At 42.9% G+C, this 23,170-nt stretch overlaps 1 protein-coding gene across 2 annotated transcripts in view; it reads right to left on the minus strand.

The window, feature by feature from the left end:
• The window catches only part of LOC128474842 (septin-4-like), a 42,225-nt gene that overhangs the window by 6,192 nt on the left and 12,863 nt on the right, over positions 1-23,170 (minus strand). For both annotated transcript variants that reach the window (XM_053457246.1, XM_053457245.1), the window contains exons 2-10: positions 21,702-22,385; positions 9,865-9,958; positions 8,902-8,988; positions 8,214-8,337; positions 7,635-7,769; positions 5,468-5,585; positions 3,617-3,718; positions 3,013-3,109; positions 2,229-2,391 (exon numbers count right to left, since the gene is read on the minus strand). In XM_053457246.1, coding sequence (XP_053313221.1) covers positions 2,229-2,391; positions 3,013-3,109; positions 3,617-3,718; positions 5,468-5,585; positions 7,635-7,769; positions 8,214-8,337; positions 8,902-8,988; positions 9,865-9,958; positions 21,702-22,385 — 1,604 coding nt within the window. The remainder of the gene's footprint in view (positions 1-2,228; positions 2,392-3,012; positions 3,110-3,616; positions 3,719-5,467; positions 5,586-7,634; positions 7,770-8,213; positions 8,338-8,901; positions 8,989-9,864; positions 9,959-21,701; positions 22,386-23,170) is intronic.

The following is a 23,170-nucleotide window of genomic DNA, read 5'->3' on the forward strand; positions in this document are numbered from 1 at the left end:
TTAATAAAAATGATCTGAAGGGGAAAGAGGTTATCTTGTAGACAAACCATAATGAAATGTGATCAACAAAAAGGGCGTTCAGTTAACCCCATATATCTTGAGGAAAGAAAGAGGGAGAACCAAGGAGAAAATGATTAAAGGACCAGGTGGGTTGGGCACCATAGGGTTATAACACTTAAAGAGCAAGAACAAATAGATGGGGTGGGCTTGAAATATGATCAGGAGAGTTTGGGAACACAGGGGATGATTAAAGGATACCAACCCCACCTCCTTGTCTGCTTCCTGGTCGGGGAGTGTGTCTGAACTGAAGGCCAACAAAAGAATGTGCAGCAGCAGGTGAAGTGTCTAGGGACAAGAGCCAGGATTCAGTGAGGGCCAAGAGACTGTGTGTCCAATTGTATAACAAAAACATGTATCCATGTGATACAGTGTGCATGTCTTTAAAGATGGTGAAAGCCCATATGCCAACCCTTGTCGATAACTATTTTAAAACAGTGATGACCGTTCAAGGACATAATCAGTTAATCAACCAATCAGTACCCAGCAGAAGAAATTCTTGTATGACTGGAATGCGCTGCACTGTGTGCCACCCTGTCATTATGGTTGGTTTTATATCAGGTTCAGCATATGTTTACAGTTTGTTTTAGGAATATCTTTGGGATTAAGTCTTAAAAAGGTGCCCAACATCTGAGAGTAAAAAAGCTGGGACATTGGGGACATGGCCTCTTCAAGGGCTATGTCCCCACGGCATACTCTCAGATTGCCGAGTATAGCACTCAGGAATTTTGGATTATCCCACTGGAGACAAGACTGTTGGGGTTTGGATTAGTGAGAGGATACATTTGTGATCGTAACCTCAGAATATAGACGTATGTGAAAACAGACATCTACAACAGATGAGAACCATTTGGACCTATTAGTCTTTCCCATCAGGTCTATCCCATCACCATGAGGTATTTGAAGGGAAAGTGAAACTAAAAAATTATGTTCTGTCAAGTTTTCAATACAGGATTGTATACGTTAATGTAATGCAGTACCGCAGGAAAGGGTTTTTCTTCACGTTGTGAAACTATACCGAGCTGTTCATGGAAGAGAAAATGCAATCCTCCTTCTGCCAATGAAGGCCATATTAATTCATGTCCCAACAGACCTTCGTTAGATGGTTAACTGAGAGAGACATTCTACTGTTTACCCAGAAAAGGTTATCCTGCGAGAAGGGGGCCGAGCTGGCCCTGTATGATGTATAATTTAGTCGGCGAGGTGATATTCAATAAATCTCACTGATTTATCTAAAAAAAACAAACAGGGAAAACATGCCTATTCTAAGAAGAGAGACTCACTGGGCATGGCCCTTTAAAATACATGTAATCTGTGGAAAACAGAGTAATTCTCCTGCAAACCCCTGCTGTAATGAAAAATATTGTATTTAAATATTTACAATACTAACACAGGAGTGACAAACTTTACTAAATCAAAATTTTATATATATATATATATATATATATATATATATATATATATATATATACACAAACACATAATACACACACAGTGATCCTGGCCTTTGGGTCAGTGCGGGGAAAACTCCAGGTCACGGGAGATTTGGGTAGCCGTTCCCAGGTCACAACTGCGAGGAGGCTTCTTGTGCCCCTTGTATAAATTTGAAGTGGGTAGGTAGTTTAACCCCTTCATGACAACAGTTCTTTTGTACCCTAGACATGAGAGCTTTTTTGCCATTTTAACCATACTATTTCTATATGTATAGTCCAACATTTGGTATGAACAATATATTTAGAGAAAACTAAAAACGTAGACCCCCCAGAATGCCTCAAATTCCCTCTGCCCACCAATGAATCTAACCTGACACTAAACCCCCCAAAATACTGAAATCGAAATGTATATAATCAGCATAGATCATTGATCTGAACAGAAAGCTGTTACTAGGACTGGATTAAATGTTGACAAAGATTGGTTAAAATGTACATAAAACTAAATCTCTTTTGTTCCATCGAGTATTTGTAGATGACAACCCACAGTGTATGTAACATGCTCTGCCCAAGGATCTAGCATGGAATTGGTCTGTTTAAAGTATATTAAATACCTTAATCAATTGATGTACTTGGGTAACTTTAAAATCACAATCTCTATGATATGGACAGGAGTTACAAAGATGTATTACATCTGCAGACAATCATCCCTCTACATGCAAACTGCCCCTATGCACGTACTTGCGGTTCCTTTCTCTGACCACACGTTGGGTTAAACTCTGAATGCATTGTGCTCGGTAGTTCTCGTAGTGGGTCTCACGCGTGACATCTTTCAAATCCTGCATGTGAGTGCGGATCAGCATGGTTCGTAGCTTCACAAAGTCACAGTGCTGCTCATTTTCCACTGAGTATAAGATGAAGAAGGATAAGTTATGGTGAGGACATGCATGGGTGATCAGGATATATTAGGATTACAAGAAATGCAGGGACCTGTTAAAGTTTCTTTTTTTAAATGGAGCTTTGTGAGATTTTGTGCATTTGTGAGACTCATGTGAGAGGAAGCAGTAAGCATAATATGTGGTATTCCTAAATATGCATTACATTTGTGGCAAACAGCTGAATCAGCCACAGAGAAATCAAGAGTGAGAGGTACAGGAGTGTACAGAAACAGCATAGGGGTTCAAGAAAAACCTACTAGGACTTTCTAGGACTCAGGCTGCACATTATGGAGTCCTAGAAAGTAATGCTGCAATAGTGTTTTCAAGGGGGACTCCAGTTATGTTGATACCTATACTGTGAATTGCCCCAATGATTCGACACACGATTAAGGGAAGATATACCCGGGACTGCTGGAGATCAAAGAGATCTGTGGGGAACAATAGGCAGCCTCCCAACTGCTGCTGATCTACAAATTATGGGAATATTGTTCAATTCCTGCCGAAAATCAACCCATAGGTTGCTTTGCTGTAGAGGACTATTGAGTAAGGCAAAGTATGAGCAAAGGGTACTGATTAATGATCCTTACCTTCCACTACTCCCCACGGATATATCCGACCCCTTACGCGCCTCCCATTCACTTCCACGACAGTGTTGGAGCCAATCACAGCAAAGGGAATGCTTTTCTAGAGGAGAAACAGACAGGTCACTCATAAAAGAGAGGCATCCTTAAAAGAAAAAAACATTTTTCAGTTTATTTCTGCATTGTACTCCGTGGGTTTGCAGTCTATCTATCCCTGGGCTTGTAAATGATTTAAAATCTATTACTGAATACATAATAACATCTAATATGATCTAATTTCATGTTGATCCAGAAACACTTCAAATTAGGATGAATTCAAACATAAGGTATTTTGGCAATGCTATCCCTAATGAGCTAATCGGCTCATGTGTTTATAAAATTCCACCAACATGTAGAATTTATTCGGGCTACAAATTGTACTTTTGTACATGAGAACTGAAGTATTAAAAGCAAAGAGGGGTTTGAGTTCCAGCTCTCACTCCTCAATTGTTGATGAGCCAGATAAAGCCAAGCGTTGGACTCTAGATTATGCGGTCTCACTCATCTATAAAGACAAGTAATCTTTAGATCTGGACTACTTAATCAGTTGTGGTGCATCCTGTGCTGTCACCTTCAGCTCCATGTCTTGAATTTTAAACTCTTCATCTTGGTCTGAGTCACAGTCGGGGAATTGATAAATCCGGATTCCACAATAATCCAACTCATCGCGTATCTACAAGAGAAGAAAATTATCACATGAGTGGAAAAGTAAAAGAAACATGTTAAAAGAGCAGCACCAAAAGAAAAGTCATCCGTCCACAGAAAATTATCCCAGGGGATCATCAATATGTTTTTTGGCAAATGTGAGAAAAGCCTTTCTGTTCTTTTTGGTTAGCGGTGGTTTCACCTAGCAAATTTCCCATGGATGCCATTTTGCACAGTCTCTTTCTTCATGTGGAATCATGAACACTGACCCCGACTAAGGCAAGTGAGGCCTGCAGTTCTTTACATGTTAGTCTGGGTGACTTCCTGGAGGAGTTATTGATGCGGTCATGGAGGAAGTTTGGTAGGCTGACCATTCCAAGGAAAGTTCACCACTGTTCCAAGTTTTCTCCATTTGTATATAATGGCTCTCACCATGGTTCGCTGGAGTCCCAGGGCCTTAGACATGGCTTTGTAACCCTTTCCAGACTGGTAGATGTCAATGACTTTGTTTTTCATCTGTTGATTCATTTCTCAGCATCCTATGCTGCTTTTTGACCTTTTATTCTACTTCACTTTGCAAAACGGTTTCTATTTAATTTATGTTTAGATTCAACATAGCTGCTTGATTTGGTTGATTTAGTAACTAAGAGGACAATTACTTTTTTCATATAGGGTCAGGTAGGGTTGGATACCGTTTTTTCTTCTATACATTAAATTATCATTTAAAAACTGCATTTTGTGTTTACTTGGGTTATCTTTATCTAACATTAAAATTAATTTGATCATCTGAAACATTTCAATGACAAATATGAAAAAAATAGAAGAAATCTGGAAGAGGGCAAATACTTTTTTCACAGCGCTGTAGGCCAGTGGAAAATATTTAGGAATACCGTTTTCCATCCATGTGACAAAGCAATGTTACTTTGTTCCAATACCTTATTTGCATCAATGACCAGATGGTGATGTCATAATAAGGCACCACCAACCACATAAAAACATTGAATTTTTATCTCTACTTAACAATTAAACTAGCAGTATACTGTGTATTTTCCATTCTCCAAGGAGCATGTTAGAAATATTCTGTCATCTGACATGCTTTGTTAGTTTCTTTGTAACCCTGTTGTTCAGCTCTGAAGTATGTGCTCTTTATGAATACATTATCCTAATTCAGTGAAGTCATTTCTTTTTAAACACCTGCAGAGAACCATAATCTTTTTCCCTTGTCTAAGATAATGAGATATAAATATCACTGAGCAGTTAGATCCCGATGAACATTGGTGCAGCCATATTATTGGTGGATGAACAAGTTCACGGAGGGTGGCAGTGATATTCAAGGACAAATTGATGCTGGTGGACATCGGTTGGAGAAATGCCCTACCAAAACACTTACACGGGCACCCCTGATTTAAGTAGTAGTGTTTGTATTGTTTGAAGTCCATAGCACTGTGTTTTGGAAGATGATTAAATTACGTATTTCCAGCCACCTGCTGGATCCAGCCCACAGCCACACATTAAAAGACCTGATCTCCCACATGAGCATCAGCAAAGTACCATCTGGCACCAATCCACTAGGCTCCAAAGCTTTATCACTTTAAAAATATCTTAGATTGTGTTGAAACCTTTGAAAAATAAAGATAAGACATACAAACAGTTACACTTATGCCACAACGGTAGATAATAGATGGTAAAGATCTTTAGTGAAAGTACCACTTTAAAATAGTGGACCCAGAGACTTGGCTTCCACAAAGACAGGGGCTTATTTGCTTATCAGACTCACCCTCTGCTTTTTCTGTAGCAGCTCGGCAGTTGTTAGGCTGTCGGCTTTCCCCAGGATTGGGACAATGTTGACTCTGTCCTGCAGTGCACGCAGAAACTCTATGTCAAGAGGACGCATCCTGCAGAATCAGACCTAATGAGTTATAAAGCTGTATTGCAGAGTTTCTCATAGTATATGCTATTTAAAGCTAAGCTATCAAACCTGAGCAATCCACCTTTGGAGCCTGTAACTTCTGTGGTTTTGCAATTTATTGCACATTAATTAACATGGGCCCTGAAGGTGATGTCTGCAAGTTGCTATCTAAGTTGGAGTTGTAGAATAAGCAACATAGATCACACAGTTTATTTACGAGATATTGGTCAATGGCTATGGTGTTTAAAAATCAAGGTCTCAATTCAATGAAACATTTGAAATGTCCTAACCTCTCTGCGCCTTGTAGAATAAAAGGAAAACTTTCAAATGACATTAGAGCAAGGCAAATTACCACAGCAAAATCTCATTACAGGCAATGAAGTACAACCAGTAGGATGAGTGCTTTTATATGAGTACACACACTATGTACACTAATCAGCCATAAGATTATGACCACCTGCCTAATATTGTGTAGGTCCCACTTTTGCTGCCAAAACAGCCCTGACCTGTCGAGGCATGGACTCTTCTAGACCTCTGAAGCTGTGCTGTGCTATCTGCGCCAAGACATTACCAGCAGATCCTTTAAGTCCTGTAAATTGCAAGGTGGGGCCTCCATGCACGCATTCCTGGTGCCATGTGTTCTCCAGGAAAGCGATGCACCCTGCCATCCAAGTAATGTAAAAAATGTGATTCATTAGACCAGGCCACCTTCTTCCATTGCTCCATTTCTTATGCTCACATGCCCATAGTAGGCGCTTTCAGCAATTTGAGCTACAGTAGCTTTCCCCAAAGTGCAACAATGTGCCTTGGCCGCCCATGACCCTGTGGCCGGTTCACTCTTTTTTGATACTGACCACTGCAGACCAGAAACACTCCACAAGAGCTGGAGTTTTGGAGATGCACTGACCCAGTCGTCTCGCATTCACAATTTGGCCCTCGTCAAAGTCACTCAGATCCGTAGGTTTGCCCATTTTACTTGCTTCTAACACATCAACTTTGAGGATAAAATGTTCGCACTCAGTGTTATTCACTTCACCTATCAATAGTCATAATGTTATGGCTTATCGGTGCATGTAAATATATTTATAAGGTATTGAGAGTTTTCCTCTCTTCTTCTGGTCTGAAGCAATACTCCGAATAACACAGGAAAACTCTCTACAGCTTGTCTTTTAAATATCATATTAGTCCAAAAAAAGGTATCATTGCATACTGCAATACTCTGTTTTTTATATTATATCTACTGGACTAATACTGCAAGACCCTATGGTCATCCCTAAAAAAACTAACCAGATGTCGTTGAGACCCAAATACAGAAGAGATATGCAAGATGGGCCCTAATCTGCAGCAAATGATTTTTAGGTACATCGTGAAGGACTAGTTTGTTAAAATGCTATGATGCTAACCAGCTGTAGAACATAAGGAGTTAATCCAAGGTATTTATAATGTGCAGCTTCTACAAAAGTAGAGGTCAAAAGTGTTTCTTCATTTGGGACCAGAACACTAATCTGAGTTTGATAACAGCCATCGTAGCCACAGGTGACACCAAATGCAACTTTTTTCACTTTTCCTTTAAAGAATGGATATATCTAAAGGGTAATAATTATTGGATTAAAAACGCAGTCATTAAAGACAACACCAGATGGGTATAAGAATTCTCTCAGAGGGCGTTAGTAATTGCTGGTTATGGGAAGAAAGTGGCTTTTGTTACGAAGTTACAAGGAACAGGCTGTTAAGACAAACTGTATCCTTAGAGTATATCATTTGTCACCAGCCCTGCTGTATAGAAGATACAGGTTGGAAAGGGTTAATTCACAGCCTTAATATGCATAAATCACAGCAAGAGTCTGAGTCTGATTATCCCAGAGAACCACAAAAAATGTGTAGATCACGGTTCAATTAAGATCATAGCTTCCCAAAATGCACTTTTGTAAACAGGATTTCTGATTTAAAATGACACGTGATCACCTTACCTACCTACTGTATGTCACAGTGTATGAGAAGAAGCAGTGATGTATGAACAAGTGTTAGCACGTACCCGTGTCCTAGAGGTGACAGGAAGTACAGGCAACAATGCACACGGGTGTCCTGCAAATTCTTACGATTTAATCCACTCTCGTCCCTGAAGTACTGCTCAAATTGTTGATCAATGTAATCAGCTATTGGCTTCCAGCTAAAGGAGAAATAGACAGCTCTGGTAACAATCAGCATGGGATCTGCTTTATAGTTTAAACACAGACAGCATGGCCAATATCTCACCAGGACATGGGATAAAATAAGGTCCTTAAAACAAGATTTCAGATGGTAGATGAGACGTCTTAGCCAATGTAACCCAACTTTTTGTTCTATGCTGGCTAAGGTATCTCCATATTATCTCTATCCTCTAACCTCTGCCCTTCACCCCCAGACTATGATCCTCTAGTCTTTCCTCCATTGCTTCAAGAAGAAGAGCCTACAGCACTCAAGTTCCATCATCCCGTTACTATCATCTGTCATCGATTGGTGCTGTATGTATGCTGTGTGTAATAAATTAACATATTTAAGACATAGAGGCTGGGATTCAGATTGATCTTTGTTCACTGAGACATTTAAAAACAAATTTCTAACATACACATACCAATTTTCATTATTTACAGCATCCCCATAGCCTGGGGTATCAACCACTGTAAGACGCAGCCGGACTCCCTTTTCTTGGATATCCACCGTCTGCTTCACTATCTCCACAGTTTGTGTTACACATTCTGCAAATAAATAAGAGCAATTCCAGTCATATTCAGCAAAGATAGAAACAAAAACGTGACCAAGAAATGTGGTTATTTGCCAAGTACTATTGTCTGAACGTGAAAAGTTTTGGTGGTGTTATTCAGCAGAGTAACATTGGGGAAACCGTGACAATCAGATTTACATGGACAGGGGCGGACTGGCAAGGTGGCAGACAGGCAATTTCCCCCCGAGCTGGTCCAAAGGTCTTCAAAAAGTTCAGACTGGCCCTTTGTGAACAAATTTGGACTGACCCAGGGAGGCAGGAACGCAGATTCCTTATTTTATCAAGAGGGCAGGTATAAGGACAATAACAGAGATTTTTTAGGGAGAGAGTTTTAGGCCAGAACTGGGAAACGTGGAGTTCTCCATCTGTGGCTGGACTCCAATTCCTATCACGCACTGTTTATGTTCAGAATTGTATTTCAGCTCCAAGACTGTATGTTACTTGTCACTGCTGTACATTGAACAAACTGAATGTTCTACTTGAAGCCGGCAAAATAATCACATGTTTAGTGGTCATCATCATCATCACTTGACAATACCTTCTGGGCACGGCAGCTGGCGATCCCGATACAGATCCGTGAGGAAGAGACTGTTAATCAGAGTTGATTTTCCAAGCCCCGACTCCCCTTTTGAAATAAAGAGTAAAAGAGTCAGTAAATGCTGCCAGCTTAGGACCCGCTTCTGTGAGATATACATTTAGTGAACACGCTGAAGCACAAAAGTATAGGGTCATTGATGCATTTGCAGTGTCAAGTGGGCTCAGCAAACTTCTACTTACTCTGCTGACTTCAAAACTTTTGTAATTAAATTACATTAGTCCTATTACTGTTGAATGTGCAAACCTTTTGAAAAATAATTCTAGAATCAAGTAAAATTTTGCCTCATCGTTATTTTTGCTGGGAATATGTAATAAAATAACTAGCACTCAGCATGCACCAGCGTACTTATCATCACTTCGTTATCACTGCCAATTATACCGTGCAGGGCAATTGTATGCAATGTATCGGCTGGTAGGACGCCACCTGCGACAATTCAGCTGTCACCTTCACATTTAATTCAACGGAAGTATACAGGGCAGCACCCGTACAATGTATAGAAAGGACTCCTATTGTAAAAGCGGAACCCCACTACACTATGCAATACATACTATAGGTAGTAGAGATACAGTAAGTCCCACAAGATATTGTTGAGAGGATGAATTATTCTTGTGATGTATCTTTGATTTGATGACACAATACTTCAGTCTACATTTCTATGAACCTCTTCATTTACTTGTCATATTTTTCCAACACGGATTTGCAGTGTCATACGCTTTAGCACATCTAATAAAACCAGCTAGCTATTTGAAGACAGTAGTTGGAACAATGTCGTATAGGGGAATATGATTATAGCCCTGAATGTATAAGCCAACATGTTTTCTGTCTGAGCTCTGAGTCAGCCAAGTGTGGGAGTCATAGCTGTCACTGACATGTAAGGGGCTTCTTAACTCTGCCGCTGATTACCTGCAACCATCAGAGTGAATTCAAAGCCTTTCTTCACATATTTTCTGTGCACCTGGTTGGGAAGGGTGGCAAATCCAACGTAATCCCTGTCCTCCTGCAGGGAGAAGATATACATTCATCAGACACTTTATATTTGGATGTACTAGACAAGGCATTCCCATGTGTTATTAAAACCACTCTCCAGAGCTGCGGTCGGTTGCTTACAGGTGGGGGATTTAAGAAGGAAATGTGCAGACACAATCGTTTTAGTTTAGCTATTCCAACTCTGAGCTGTTTAAGGCTGCTTTGTAAAGGGTCTAATATTAGGGCAAACTGTAAGTAAGTCTACTACTGTAAAAGAAGAGTCCGCCAGGGACCCCCTCTCATTGCAAATTAATCAAAGATGTGTAAAGAAAACATACCGGGGTGTTTGGTATAAGGAGTGATCAATAACAGAGCCAGCTGGTAAAATTTCCAGTAAAGTGACCATACTGTTGAGAACTGTAGTGTATTTAAATTAGACTTGTGCATTCGTCTTCGGGCGAACATGAAAACTAGCACGAAGAGGCCGTTTTTTTGTTCGTTCCGAAGGAACGTAGAACAGAATACAGTGCCGGCAAACCGTAGGCGAAGACGAAGACTCACAATCACGAAGAATCTTCGATTCTTCGTGATCGTCTTCGTTTTTGCCGCGCAACCGCCAAAATTTCAAACAGGAGTGAGCTGATCCTCGTCTGTCCAATCAGCTCACTCTTGTGACGTAACGCTAAGGGTCTCGTCCAATGCCTGTGCTGCTGTTTTTTGAATTCTGAAGGCGCCTTTATAAGACCAGAGCTTGCCTGAGAGATCCATTCATTTTTCGCTGTGACTGCTTTGGCAACACTGCTGTGCTGCATCCGAGCGTTACAGAGAGAGATTGTTCTGTTCTGTGTGAGACTGGTAAGCCTTAGCCTGCCATTTCTCACTGTGTACTTCATCCTCACTTCAGTGCTACTTAATTAATATATTTAATAATAATAATTTGATTAATTTAATTTTTTTTAAATTAATTTGTCATCAACTTTAGTGTAAGTGCTGTTGAGTTGACAGTGCACCCAGTGCCTCAGTGGCACTGGGGTGCCCTTGCCCTGGGCTGGCACTAGTGCCTATTGCCTGTCCTGCTTAAATAAATTAAATAGAATTTATAAATTACAATTTAATAGAATCTATAATTTAATAGTTCATTATAATATTATATATATATATATATATATTTGTCAGTCATATATATATATATACTATAGTATACTAGTGTAGAGTGTACTGTAGACATTCATCTACTAGTGTCTAATTTAAAATCAGTAATATTAATTAATATAATTAATAATTGAATTCATTATAAAATTATATATATATTTGTCAGTTATAGTTAGTAATAGTATACTAGTGTAGAGTGTACTGTAGACATTCAGAACATCTACTAGTGTCTAATCTAAAATCAGTAATATCAATAATTCTCTAATTCTTTCTTATCTTAATAGTTAATTAAATTAGCTATAAATAAAAGTAATAATATTAATTAATTACTACTAGCGTATAGTTCAGCTAATCTTATTAGTACTGGTGCTGCAGCTCTATAGTTTGTGCTTTGTTTTAGCAACAGTAAGAGACCAAGTCAATTTTTCTTAATTAATCTTTCATTTTATTTCATTTGTTTTGCTCACCTCAGTCCATCAGTGAAGTGAACTTGTTGGGCTAGTGAGTGCAGCCGAATAAGTGCTGTGTTTTTTTTTGATCAGCAAGCAGTGACGTTAACTGTTTTGCAAAGATTTTCTCATTTATTTTACATTTTATTTCAATTTTATTAAAAGTACCCTTAGTGTTTTGCTCACCTCAGTCCATCAGTGAAGTGAACTTGTTGGGCTAGTGAGTGCAGCAAGCAGTGAAGATAACTGTTTTGCTGTGACATTTTATTTTATTTCTAATTCTTTTCAAGAAAAATTGACTGTGACGAGCTGTACTAAGCAAAGCTTCAAGCTACTAGCTGTAGTACTAAAATAATTCTAATCTTCTTTAATCTTAATCTATAATATATTATAAATAATAATATTCTAATTCATAATCTATAATATAAGTAATTCTAATTCTAAATTCTAATTCATAATCTATATTCTTCTATCTATAATACATAATATATAAGTAAATTAGTTCTAATCTATTAATATTATATAACTTAATATTAATTAATAAATCATATACTGAATCTGATTTAACCTCACTTTAGCTTAGTGGGTTTGAGAGCGTCTGCCTAGAGGTAGACTTATAGTAAGGAAATATAGCTTTAGGCTAGCATAGTAGTAGGCTAAGCTCTTAGGCCCGTGTAAATTCAAATTAAAAATAAAATACTGCTAGTTATTAAATAGTTAATCTTGAGTTAATAATTTAAATAACTTTAGGATTTTGGCAGATTGCACACAGCACAGTGCAGTAGTGCATAGTTTTACTTTTTAAGCAGTAGCACTGAAGAGAACTTCCTCTAATTTTTTTGTCTTTAATTCATTTTTCCTTTTTTTTATTTTTATTTTTTTTATTTTTTTTTTATAGTTTTTTAAACACTACACTACACTACACTACACTACACTACACACACAACACAAAATTTGAAATGGATCCTCCTTTTGGGACTAAGGAGGGACAAGCTCCATCTACCACCACCACCACCACCACCACCAGCAGCACCACCACCAGTTCTAAGATGCAGCCTTTGCGTCAGTCTAGTCGGCCAAGTAGGCCAAGCTCTCGCTTATCATTTGGGGAAGCATTGCTTGAAGGATCATCAAGTAAAGGAAAGGCACCAAAAGCAGGCAGTAGTAGTGCGGCTAGGCCCACAAGCTCTATGGTTTTTTACGGAAAGCCTAAAGCACCAGAAGCACGTTCAAAGTTAAAGGGTAGCACAAGTAGTACCAGCCCAGTGACTAAAAAGAAGTGCCTTTTGCCCCAAGCAGCATCTTCCCCATCCACCAGCAGCATGCAAGGTACCAAGCAGAGCCAAATTAGCAGCAAGACTCAGAGGGGTCCCAAACCAAAGCGATCTCATTCCTTTGTAGGGAAAACCACCACCACCACCCCCACCTCTACCGCCTCTACCACCACTAGTGCTGCGCCTACTGTTCCCACTGGTACCGCCACGCCATGTCCTCCTAGTACCTCTAGCAAGCCACCAAGTCCTTACAAAATTTTTGTAAAGACAGTTAGAGAGAGGGCTACACATAGTGGAACTCCACCTAGCGAGGTAGCAGAGGAGCCTGAGACTGAGAGGCCAAGTGCAGAGTCTATTCTTCCTGCTCGCACTACTACTAGTCACGAGTCTCACGACGATATCAGTCTTAGCTCCAGCCTAGCAGGAATTCCATTTGATCTGGCTAATGAAGAGCTAGACTATGAGCCAGAGGAAGTAGAGGAGATGAGTGGTCAGGAATCAGATTCCTCAGGGAGCAGTGTCCAAATGACTAGTGCACAATTTTCCCCTGAGCCTCCACCTTCTCCGCTACGATCATCACCATCACCACCACCAGCAGCAGCAGCAAAACCTAGCAAATCTAAAGCAATTAGCAGTCCCACTATGGCCAGTACTGTTACCACCAGTCCCACCACCACTAGTTCTGCCTCTGTTCATCCACCCCGAGCAGTAAGAGCAGCACCCAAGGCACACTCCAAGGCTATGCGCGCCCCAATTTGGGAGCACTTTGAAAATGTTGAAGAAGGGCGCTATGGAAAGTGCAAACATTGTGGGAAGCTAATAAGCAGAGGGAAAGTGTCTGGCCATTTTACCAGTGCTAGCATGAAGCATCACCTCAGCACTCAACACAACGCTGTGCTATTGGGGAAAGATGCAGAGGTAAAACTTAGTGCAGGCAGCATAGCTGGTGGCCGTGGAAAAACCCCAACAGCTTATTCTTCTGAGCCAATAGCAGCAGCAGCAGCAGCAGCAACTAGTGCTGGCAGCCAGAGACCAAGGCAGGTTGGAGCACTGCATGCCCAGCCCACCCTGGAAGAATTTGGGGCATTCCACTCCAAGAGAACGATGCCCAAACAGCAGGCCAATAAAGTAACGCGACTTATTGGTCAGTTCATTGCTGTTGGAGGGGCATCCTTCTCCATGATTGAAGGGGAGCCTTTCAAACAATTGATGGCGGCTGTGGCTCCACAATACACAGTTCCGTCACGTTCCACTTTCAGCAGGAACATTGTCCCCTCGCTGTATCGGTCCTGTGTTGCAGCAGTGAAAGAGGAGCTTTCCAAGGCTGCTGGTCAGTGTGTTCATTTCACTACAGATTTGTGGAGTGCACCTAGCGCCCAGCATGCCTTTCTTTCTTTGACAGCACACTGGTGGCAGCCCGGTGTGTCTAAGGAAGTTGCTGCAGCAGGCTACCGATCATTCCTTCTCCATGCAGAAGTGATGGATGAAAAGCACACTTCCCAAAATATTCTGCATGCGATTAGGAAAATGTTTAGCCTTTGGGTGGGAGCAGAGGCGGGCACCAATGTTGAAGTTGGTTTTGTGGTAACTGACGGAGGTGCCAATATGGTGAAAGCGCTGCGAGATGGTCATATTGTTGGTGTGCGCTGTGCAGCCCACATCATCCATCTTGTAGTGAAGGCAGCAATGTCAGAAGGAACTAATGTGGCAGCAGTAGTTCTGTCCCGCTGCAGAAAGATCGCTGGGCACTTTCACCATAGTGTTAAGGCTAGCCAACTTTTGAGGGAAGAGCAAGAGAGGTCAGGTCTTCCCGTACACTGCCTACGTCAGGATGTCAGTACACGGTGGAACTCCACGTTAGACATGCTAGAGAGGATTTTGGAGCAGCAGAGGGCAATCCATAATCTTGCCTCAGAGCACAATATTGGGATTACCTCTCCATTGAATAGGGAGGATTGGACAGTGATCGCCCAGCTAGTGGCAGTCCTTAAACCATTCAGGGATGCCACAGAAAATTTAAGCTCAAACACTGCCAGTCTGGCCCAGGTAATCCCAGTGTTCTCCCATCTAGGCAGCAAGATGGATGTGTTCCTTGGAAACCGTGAGGCTGTTCAAGGTGGCACTCTACATCCTGACGTAGCAGCCATAGTCAGGAAGCTGAAGGATCTGCTAAAAGTACACCTTCGCAAGCGAATGGAAGAGAGTCCCGAAATGATGCTAGCGTGCCTTTGTGATCCAAGAATTAAGGGAAAGCTAGCTTTGAAATTCAATGTTCTCAGTAGCTACCGGGAGCAATTGGTCAACAAGGTGCGTGACTGGCAGCGTAAAATGGGAATGCTGTCCGAGGAGGGTGAGGTGCAGGAGGAGGAAGAGATGATGTGGTCTGCTACCCCTAGCAGCAGCATCAGCAGCAGTGCCACAAGCAGCACAACACAGCTGAGTGGAGCAGCTGCGTTTTGGGAAGAGGCACTTGGCAGTATAGTTGGACCATCTGACAGAGCTAGCAGCAGAAAGGAGAGTAGTGCTGCTGAAATGGTCAAACTTTACCTCTGTGAAGTTCCTTCTGCTCCTAATGTTGATCCTCTTAGCTACTGGGATGAAAAGAAGAGTGTGTGGCCTGCACTCTCATGGGTTGCGCAGCAGCTTCTATCATGTCCGCCAACCACTGTTCAAAGTGAGCGCGTGTTTTCTATGACTGGAAACATACTGAGTCCACAGCGCTCACGCATGGCACCTCATCTGATGGAGCAGATTGCCTTTCTTAAATTCAATCTGCCCAAATTGGGTTACCCAGCTCTTAGCTTGGAAAGTTAAATTTTTTCTCTCTAATGTTTAAGGTAGTTTCTCCCCCTGGTTGCACTTGCTGCGGTGTGGCAATGCCTGCTACCTCCGCTGGTGTAGCCAATTTACGCTAGGGCCTAGTGTCTGAGTTCTGTAAGTCCGCTCCCAAACGCCTAGGACTGACAGTCTTTGGATGCTTTGCCCTGGGGTGAAACAGGTGAGTGGGTCGTCAATTGCCCACTCATTCACCTTTTTCCGTTTCCAACGCTGCTGCTGGTGGTGGTGCCAGTATCTTTTGCCAGTTCGCTTCCTGGCTGAAATCATGCCTCAGATGTCCCTAATGGAAAGGGTAGTTTCTCCCCCCTGGTTGCACTTGCTGCGGTGTGGCAACGCCTGCTACCTCCGCCGGTGTAGCTAGCTTACGCTAGGGCCTAGTGTCTGAGTTCTGTAGGTCTGCTCCCAAACGCCAAGGACTGACAGTGTTTGGATGCTTTGCCCTGGGGTGAAACAGGTGAGCGGGTCGTCAATTGCCCACTCATTCGCCTTTCCCAATTCTGCTGCTGCTGGTGGTGGTGCCAGTGTCTCTCTTCAATGCCAGTTCGCTTCCTGGCTAGTGTCATGCCTCGAATGTCCCTGATGGTAAGGGTAGTTTCTCCCCCCTGGTTGCACTTGCTGCGGTGTGGCAACGCCTGCTACCTCCGCCGGTGTAGCCAGCTTACGCTAGGGCCTTGTGTCTGAGTTCTGTAGGTCTGCTCCCAAACGCCAAGGACTGACAGTGCTTGGATGCTTTGCCCTGGGGTGAAACAGGTGAGCGGGTCGTCAATTGCCCACTCATTCGCCTTTCCCAATTCTGCTGCTGCTGGTGGTGGTGCCAGTGTCTCTCTTCAATGCCAGTTCGCTTCCTGGCTAGTGTCATGCCTCGAATGTCCCTGATGGTAAGGGTAGTTTCTCCCCCCTGGTTGCACTTGCTGCGGTGTGGCAACGCCTGCTACCTCCGCCGGTGTAGCCAGCTTACGCTAGGGCCTTGTGTCTGAGTTCTGTAGGTCTGCTCCCAAACGCCAAGGACTGACAGTGCTTGGATGCTTTGCCCTGGGGTGAAACAGGTGAGCGGGTCGTCAATTGCCCACTCATTCGCCTTTCCCAATTCTGCTGCTGCTGGTGGTGGTGCCAGTGTCTCTCTTCAATGCCAGTTCGCTTCCTGGCTAGTGTCATGCCTCGAATGTCCCTGATGGTAAGGGTAGTTTCTCCCCCCTGGTTGCACTTGCTGCGGTGTGGCAACGCCTGCTACCTCCGCCGGTGTAGCCAGCTTACGCTAGGGCCTTGTGTCTGAGTTCTGTAGGTCTGCTCCCAAACGCCAAGGACTGACAGTGCTTGGATGCTTTGCCCTGGGGTGAAACAGGTGAGCGGGTCGTCAATTGCCCACTCATTCGCCTTTCCCAATTCTGCTGCTGCTGGTGGTGGTGCCAGTGTCTCTCTTCAATGCCAGTTCGCTTCCTGGCTAGTGTCATGCCTCGAATGTCCCTGATGGTAAGGGTAGTTTCTCCCCCCTGGTTGCACTTGCTGCGGTGTGGCAACGCCTGCTACCTCCGCCAATGTAGCCAGCTTACGCTAGGGCCTTGTGTCTGAGTTCTGGAAGTCCGCTCCCAAACGCCAAGGACTGACAGTGCTTGGATGCTTTGCCCTGGGGTGAAACAGGTGAGCGGGTCGTCAATTGCCCACTCATTCGCCTTTCCCAATTCTGCTGCTGCTGGTGGTGGTGCCAGTGTCTCTCTTCAAAGCCAGTTCGCTTCCTGGCTAGTGTCATGCCTTAAATGTCCCTGATGGTAAGGGTAGTTTCTCCCCCCTGGTTGCACTTGCTGCGGTGTGGCAACGCCTGCTACCTCCGCCAATGTAGCCAGCTTACGCTAGGGCCTTGTGTCTGAGTTCTGGAAGTCCGCTCCCAAACGCCAAGGACTGACAGTGTTTGGATGCTTTGCCCTGGGGTGAAACAGGTGAGCGGGTCGTCAATTGCCCACTCATTTGCCTTTTCCAATGCTGCTGCTGCTGCTGCTGGTGGTGCCAGCATCTCTTCTCTGCCAGTTCGCTTCCTGGCTAGTGTCATGCCTTAAATGTCCCTGATGGTAAGGGCAGTTTCTCCCCCCTGGTTGCACTTGCTGCGGTGTGGCAACGCCTGCTACCTCCGCCAATGTAGCCAGCTTACGCTAGGGCCTTGTGTCTGAGTTCTGGAAGTCCGCTCCCAAACGCCAAGGACTGACAGTCTTTGGATGCTTTGCCCTGGGGTGAAACAGGTGAGCGGGTCGTCAATTGCCCACTCATTTGCCTTTTCCAATGCTGCTGCTGCTGCTGCTGCTGGTGGTGCCAGCATCTCTTCTCTGCCAGTTCGCTTCCTGGCTAGTGTCATGCCTTAAATGTCCCTGATGGTAAGGGCAGTTTCTCCCCCCTGGTTGCACTTGCTGCGGTGTGGCAACGCCTGCTACCTCCGCCAATGTAGCCAGCTTACGCTAGGGCCTTGTGTCTGAGCTCTGGAAGTCCGCTCCCAAACGCCAAGGACTGACAGTGTTTGGATGCTTTGCTCTGGGGTGAAACAGGTGAGTGGGTCGCCAATTGCCCACTCATTCGCCTTTCCCAATTCTGCTGCTGCTGCTGCTGGTGGTGGTGCCAGTGTCTCTTCGATGCCAGTTCGCTTCCTGGCTAGTGTCATTAATCAAATGTCCCTAATGGTAAGGGCAGTTTCTCCCCTCTGGCTGCGTCTGTTTGCGGTGTGGCAACGCCTGCTACCTCCGCCGGAGTGGCCAGCTTACGCTAGGGCCTTGTGTCTGAGCTCTGGAAGTCTGCTGCCAAACGTCTAAGACTGACAGTGTTTGGGTGCTTTGCCCTGGGGTGAAACAGGTGAGTGGGTCGCCAATTGCCCACTCATTCGCCTTTCCCATTTTTCAATGCTGCTGCTGGTGGTGGTGGTGGTGCCAGCATCTCTTCTCTGCCAGTTCGCTTCCTGGCTAGAGTCATGCCCAAAATGTCCCTAATGGTAAGGGCAGTTTCTCCCCCCTGGCTGCCTCTGTTTGCGGTGTGGCAACGCCTGCTACCTCCGCCGGAGTGGCCAGCTTACGCTAGGGCCTTGTGTCTGAGCTCTGGAAGTCTGCTGCCAAACGTCTAAGACTGACAGTGTTTGGGTGCTTTGCCCTGGGGTGAAACAGGTGAGTGGGTCGCCAATTGCCCACTCATTCGCCTTTTCAATGCTGCTGCTGGTGGTGGTGCCAGCATCTCTTCTCTGCCAGTTCGCTTCCTGGCTAGTGTCATGCCTCAAATGTCCCTAATTGTAAGGGCAGTTTCTCCCCCCTGGCTGCCTCTGTCTGCGGTGTGGCAACGCCTGCTACCTCCGCCGGAGTGGCCAGCTTACGCTAGGGCCTTGTGTCTGAGCTCTGGAAGTCTGCTGCCAAACGTCTAAGACTGACAGTGTTTGGGTGCTTTGCCCTGGGGTGAAACAGGTGAGCGGGTCGCCAATTGCCCACTCATTTGCCTTTCCCATTTCCTTTTCCATTTCATTATTTTCCTTCTGATACACAACCAACCAAACATAACACACACAATAACACATATAACACATATAACACACAGTGACATCACACATAACACACATACACACACACTTACAATGCACAAAACACAAGGACCTTTTCCTTGTTATTTGCCCTGGCCTTCACTCACTAATAGCATTACATTAACACTATAACTCACACTTCACCCTATAACATTTTTCCATCCACATACCTGCCAACAGACCCAACTTTTTCAGGGACAGTCCTGCTTTTTTCCAGTCCTGTCCCATCTAATTTAGCTAAACTAGGTATGCAAAATGCAAATACACATAGGTAGTTATAGCTCGGTAGGTAACGCTACTATAAACATTTAATAAATATAATCAAGTACTAAATAATAAATCTAACTTTAAAATACATTTAAATAAACCCCTATTTTTTTTAAAAAAAAAACATTAAAATTAAATTATTATTATTTAGACATAATCCATCTTTAACCAAACCAGTGCACTGCTACTAATCTTAAACATAACCGTACATTAACCCTAAGCTATTTTTTAGTTCTTGTCCAACATTTTTCCATCAGCATACCTGCCAACACACCCAAGATTTTGGTGGACAGTCCTGCTATTTTCCAGTCCTGTCCAATAAGTAAGTTGGGTTGTTGCAAAGTATGCCATTGTAAATAGGTAGCAAATGTTAGGCATGTAAAGTGGTCCAAAATCAATTTAAAAATGTAAAATATTCCCTATTCTTTTATTAAACATCTATGGACAGTACACCTCGGTATGTGTGTGCAACTCTATTGGTCGTTTCGGCAGGGGGCTCGCCTGCCATCAACGAATGAAGTGCATTCTGCAGTTCTGCAATTCACTCGTTGATGCCAGACCAGCCCCCTGCCGAAACGACCAATAGAGCTGCACACACGTACCTTCACGGCAGCTGCTGCTGCTGTGATGTGTTATTAACCCCGTATTAACCCCTGCTAGGCAACCAGGAGGAAAACGAAGATTAAACGAGCACGAAGAATGTCCGCGAATATTCGCCCGAAGAGAAGACAGGAACGGGCGAATATTCGCGGAATACGAAGATTTTTTTTTCCCCGAAGACGAGCACGAAGACGAACACGAAGAGCCCCCTGGTGCCCAAGTCTAATTTAAATCACTGTACTGTGTCCCAAACACACAACGTTCTTGAAGCTATCAGATCTGAAATAGTATTAACTGACATAAACAGCGGCACCATGTGGTAGAACCGTGGTAGTGCAAGGACAGAACACATGGCTAGAAGGCAGAAAGGCAGAGCAGAAAAAGAGAGCTAGGCCTTCTCATCCAACATCAGTGCCTGACCTCACAAATGTTCTACTGGATGAATGGGCAAAAATTCCCACAGGAACACTCCAAAATCTTGTGGAAAGCCATCCCGGAAGAGTGGAAGCTGCAAAGGGGGGCCAACTACATATTAATGTCTATGTAATTAGAATGTGATGTCATAAAAGCCCCCATTGCTGTAATGGTCAGGTGTCCCAATACTTTTGTACATATAGTGTGTATGCATATATATATATATATATATATATATATATATACACACAGTTGGTTATTGAGACCCACAGGTATCACCATTAGAGCATCATATACAGGCTAGCTTAATACTCTCTTATTTGAGTCTTGGTTGGATTTGTCTAGATTTATAATCTATCTGTGTCATTTCATGAACCCACGTCCATTTAGTAATGGACTGTGCAGCGTAGCCGAAATAATTTGACAAATACATTTTATAGAATGAGAGCTAAGCCCTGAAGGTACATTCTGAAGCTATAATGTCTTTTGAGCTCCAGTGCTCCACCAACTGTATAATGGAAGGGTATGAGACATCATCAAAGTTGAATATTAAGTTAAAATAACATTCACATAGAGAAGTTCAACAAAATGAAAAAGAAAATTAGGAATAAGTATGGTGTACAAACGTATGAATGGACGACATGAAAGATGTCCTTTGTGAATAAAACACCAACTGGGGTACCACTGTTATGACAAAATGAACTCTTCTAGCTACCTTCTGGGTTTTTTTTGGCAAGCATGTGACATATGACAAGTTCCCTTTTGGCAAACACAGCAACATTGTAGTTTATGGTTCTTTTGTATATCGTTGTTGTTGTTGCATCAATAATGGATGTGCCCATCACAATCTTAGGTAATTTATTTGTTGTATACAGACATTTTTAGGTATCTGTGGGCATACAGTAAAAATGGATGATGCTGGGATGAGAGGCATGCAGTTTTAATTTTATTAGATAAAATAGGACATCATTCAGGTTTATGAAATGTTCTGCTGTTTTAAATGGTGCTTTTACAAACAATTTGAAATGAAATCAATGCACATTTTATAGAAGTCATTTTATATTGTGTTTAGCCAGAAACCCTAATTCCCACTAAAATCAATGTGTCGCTATGCTAGAAACATGCAAATAAAACAATTTTAAAAGCTGCAACTCTTGTGCTCTCCCAAGTTCAGCGTGGCTTTTTGCTATCAAAGTTAGACAAGGGACTTTACAGTATGTTCTTTGGCCTTTTTCTTACCTCACATGAGTCGTATGGATCCAGTTTGCCCCATGGACTTTTGGGTCTGGATGGACTGGGTGGAGGCATCACAGGACATCCCCACTTTGGGGGCATCACAGGGAGAGTCTGACTGAAATCTCGTACCTCTTCAATGTCATCACTGATGTGTCTGACAACATTGGAAATCTCAGATTCTTCATTGTTGTGGAAGTGTTTCTCGGGCTCCTTGAGATAGCTTTCCTCCCTTTGCGCCAAGTAGCATCTCTGCTGATCATGCTTTGGTCTTTCCTCTTCTACCTGGCATTCCCATTGAAATTTCTCCTGATCCATGTGAAGCTTGTCTTGTTGACTCTGCCATAGCCTTACTTCTTGCTGTCTCTCTTTGCGAAGCCTCTCTTCATCTTGCTGGTCCCTTCGTAGCTTTTCATCCAGATGCTTTCTGCAGAGCCGTTCTTTCTCCTCATGTTGCTGTTCCCTGGGGAACGTTTCATCATCCTTGTGTTGTTCTTCCCGGAGCTTGTCTTCTTGGTGCTCTCGTCTAAGCCTCCCTTCTTCGTCTTGGTTTTTACAGAACCTTTCCTCCTGTTCTTTCTGAAAGCCTTCCTGCTGCCTCTGGCTCTTCGTAGGACTTTCTCCAGGGAATGCCTGGATTAACTCTGTCAACTCTGCCTCTTCCGAATCATTGCGCAGGAAATGTCGGATCTGCCAGATAAAGCCAAGTCAACATGTTATTTATACCTTTATTACCTTTTCTGATTAAAGTTCCACACTGTGGAACAATAGCTGAAATATAATTGAAAGAACCTGACAATATACATTATACCGGTAAATTAAAACATGAGTAGATGAGTGGTTCTCAAACTTCTGTCCGTATATCTGGGCTCCAAGATAGATATGGTAGCATCTGATACATATTCATTCTTTATTTATAAAAACACACCTTGGTTAAGATTGACAATTGTGAGTTTTATTTAGATACATGGTGATGCAACCACCAAAAATGACATAAATTGCTCAGGTATTTAGGAGGCAGGTAGGAAATGTCCTATTTTTTTTTAAATATCAGTGATATCACCTTTACTAAACCCTTTAATGGCATCCCTTTCACCTCATGTTCAAAGTGTTATTGGTGGTAATTTTGAGCTAAACTGCAAACTGGTCTCTGAGAAACACTTGTGTTATCCCAAAAGGCCTTCTAAGATTTAGCATATTGTAATTTTCATCGCATTAATAGTACATTTTCTGGCTTTTCATTATATCGTCGATGTTGAATTTGTTGATGGAACTGTTCTGAAGATGAGTGCCCATTGATCACTTCCTGAATAAATCAGAGTGCTGCTTTATTAGCTAATGTTTCCTGATCCTGGTTAAGAAGAACATTAAATGGAACAGTATTGACGGTGTCAGCTAAATCAGAAAGCACGGGCTACAAAAACAAACAATCAATACACTGCATGGTAATTACATCAAAACCAATGTGACATTGT

The sequence above is a fragment of the Spea bombifrons genome, chromosome 2 (assembly GCF_027358695.1).
Source record: "Spea bombifrons isolate aSpeBom1 chromosome 2, aSpeBom1.2.pri, whole genome shotgun sequence".
NCBI classification, from domain to species: domain Eukaryota; kingdom Metazoa; phylum Chordata; class Amphibia; order Anura; family Pelobatidae; genus Spea; species Spea bombifrons.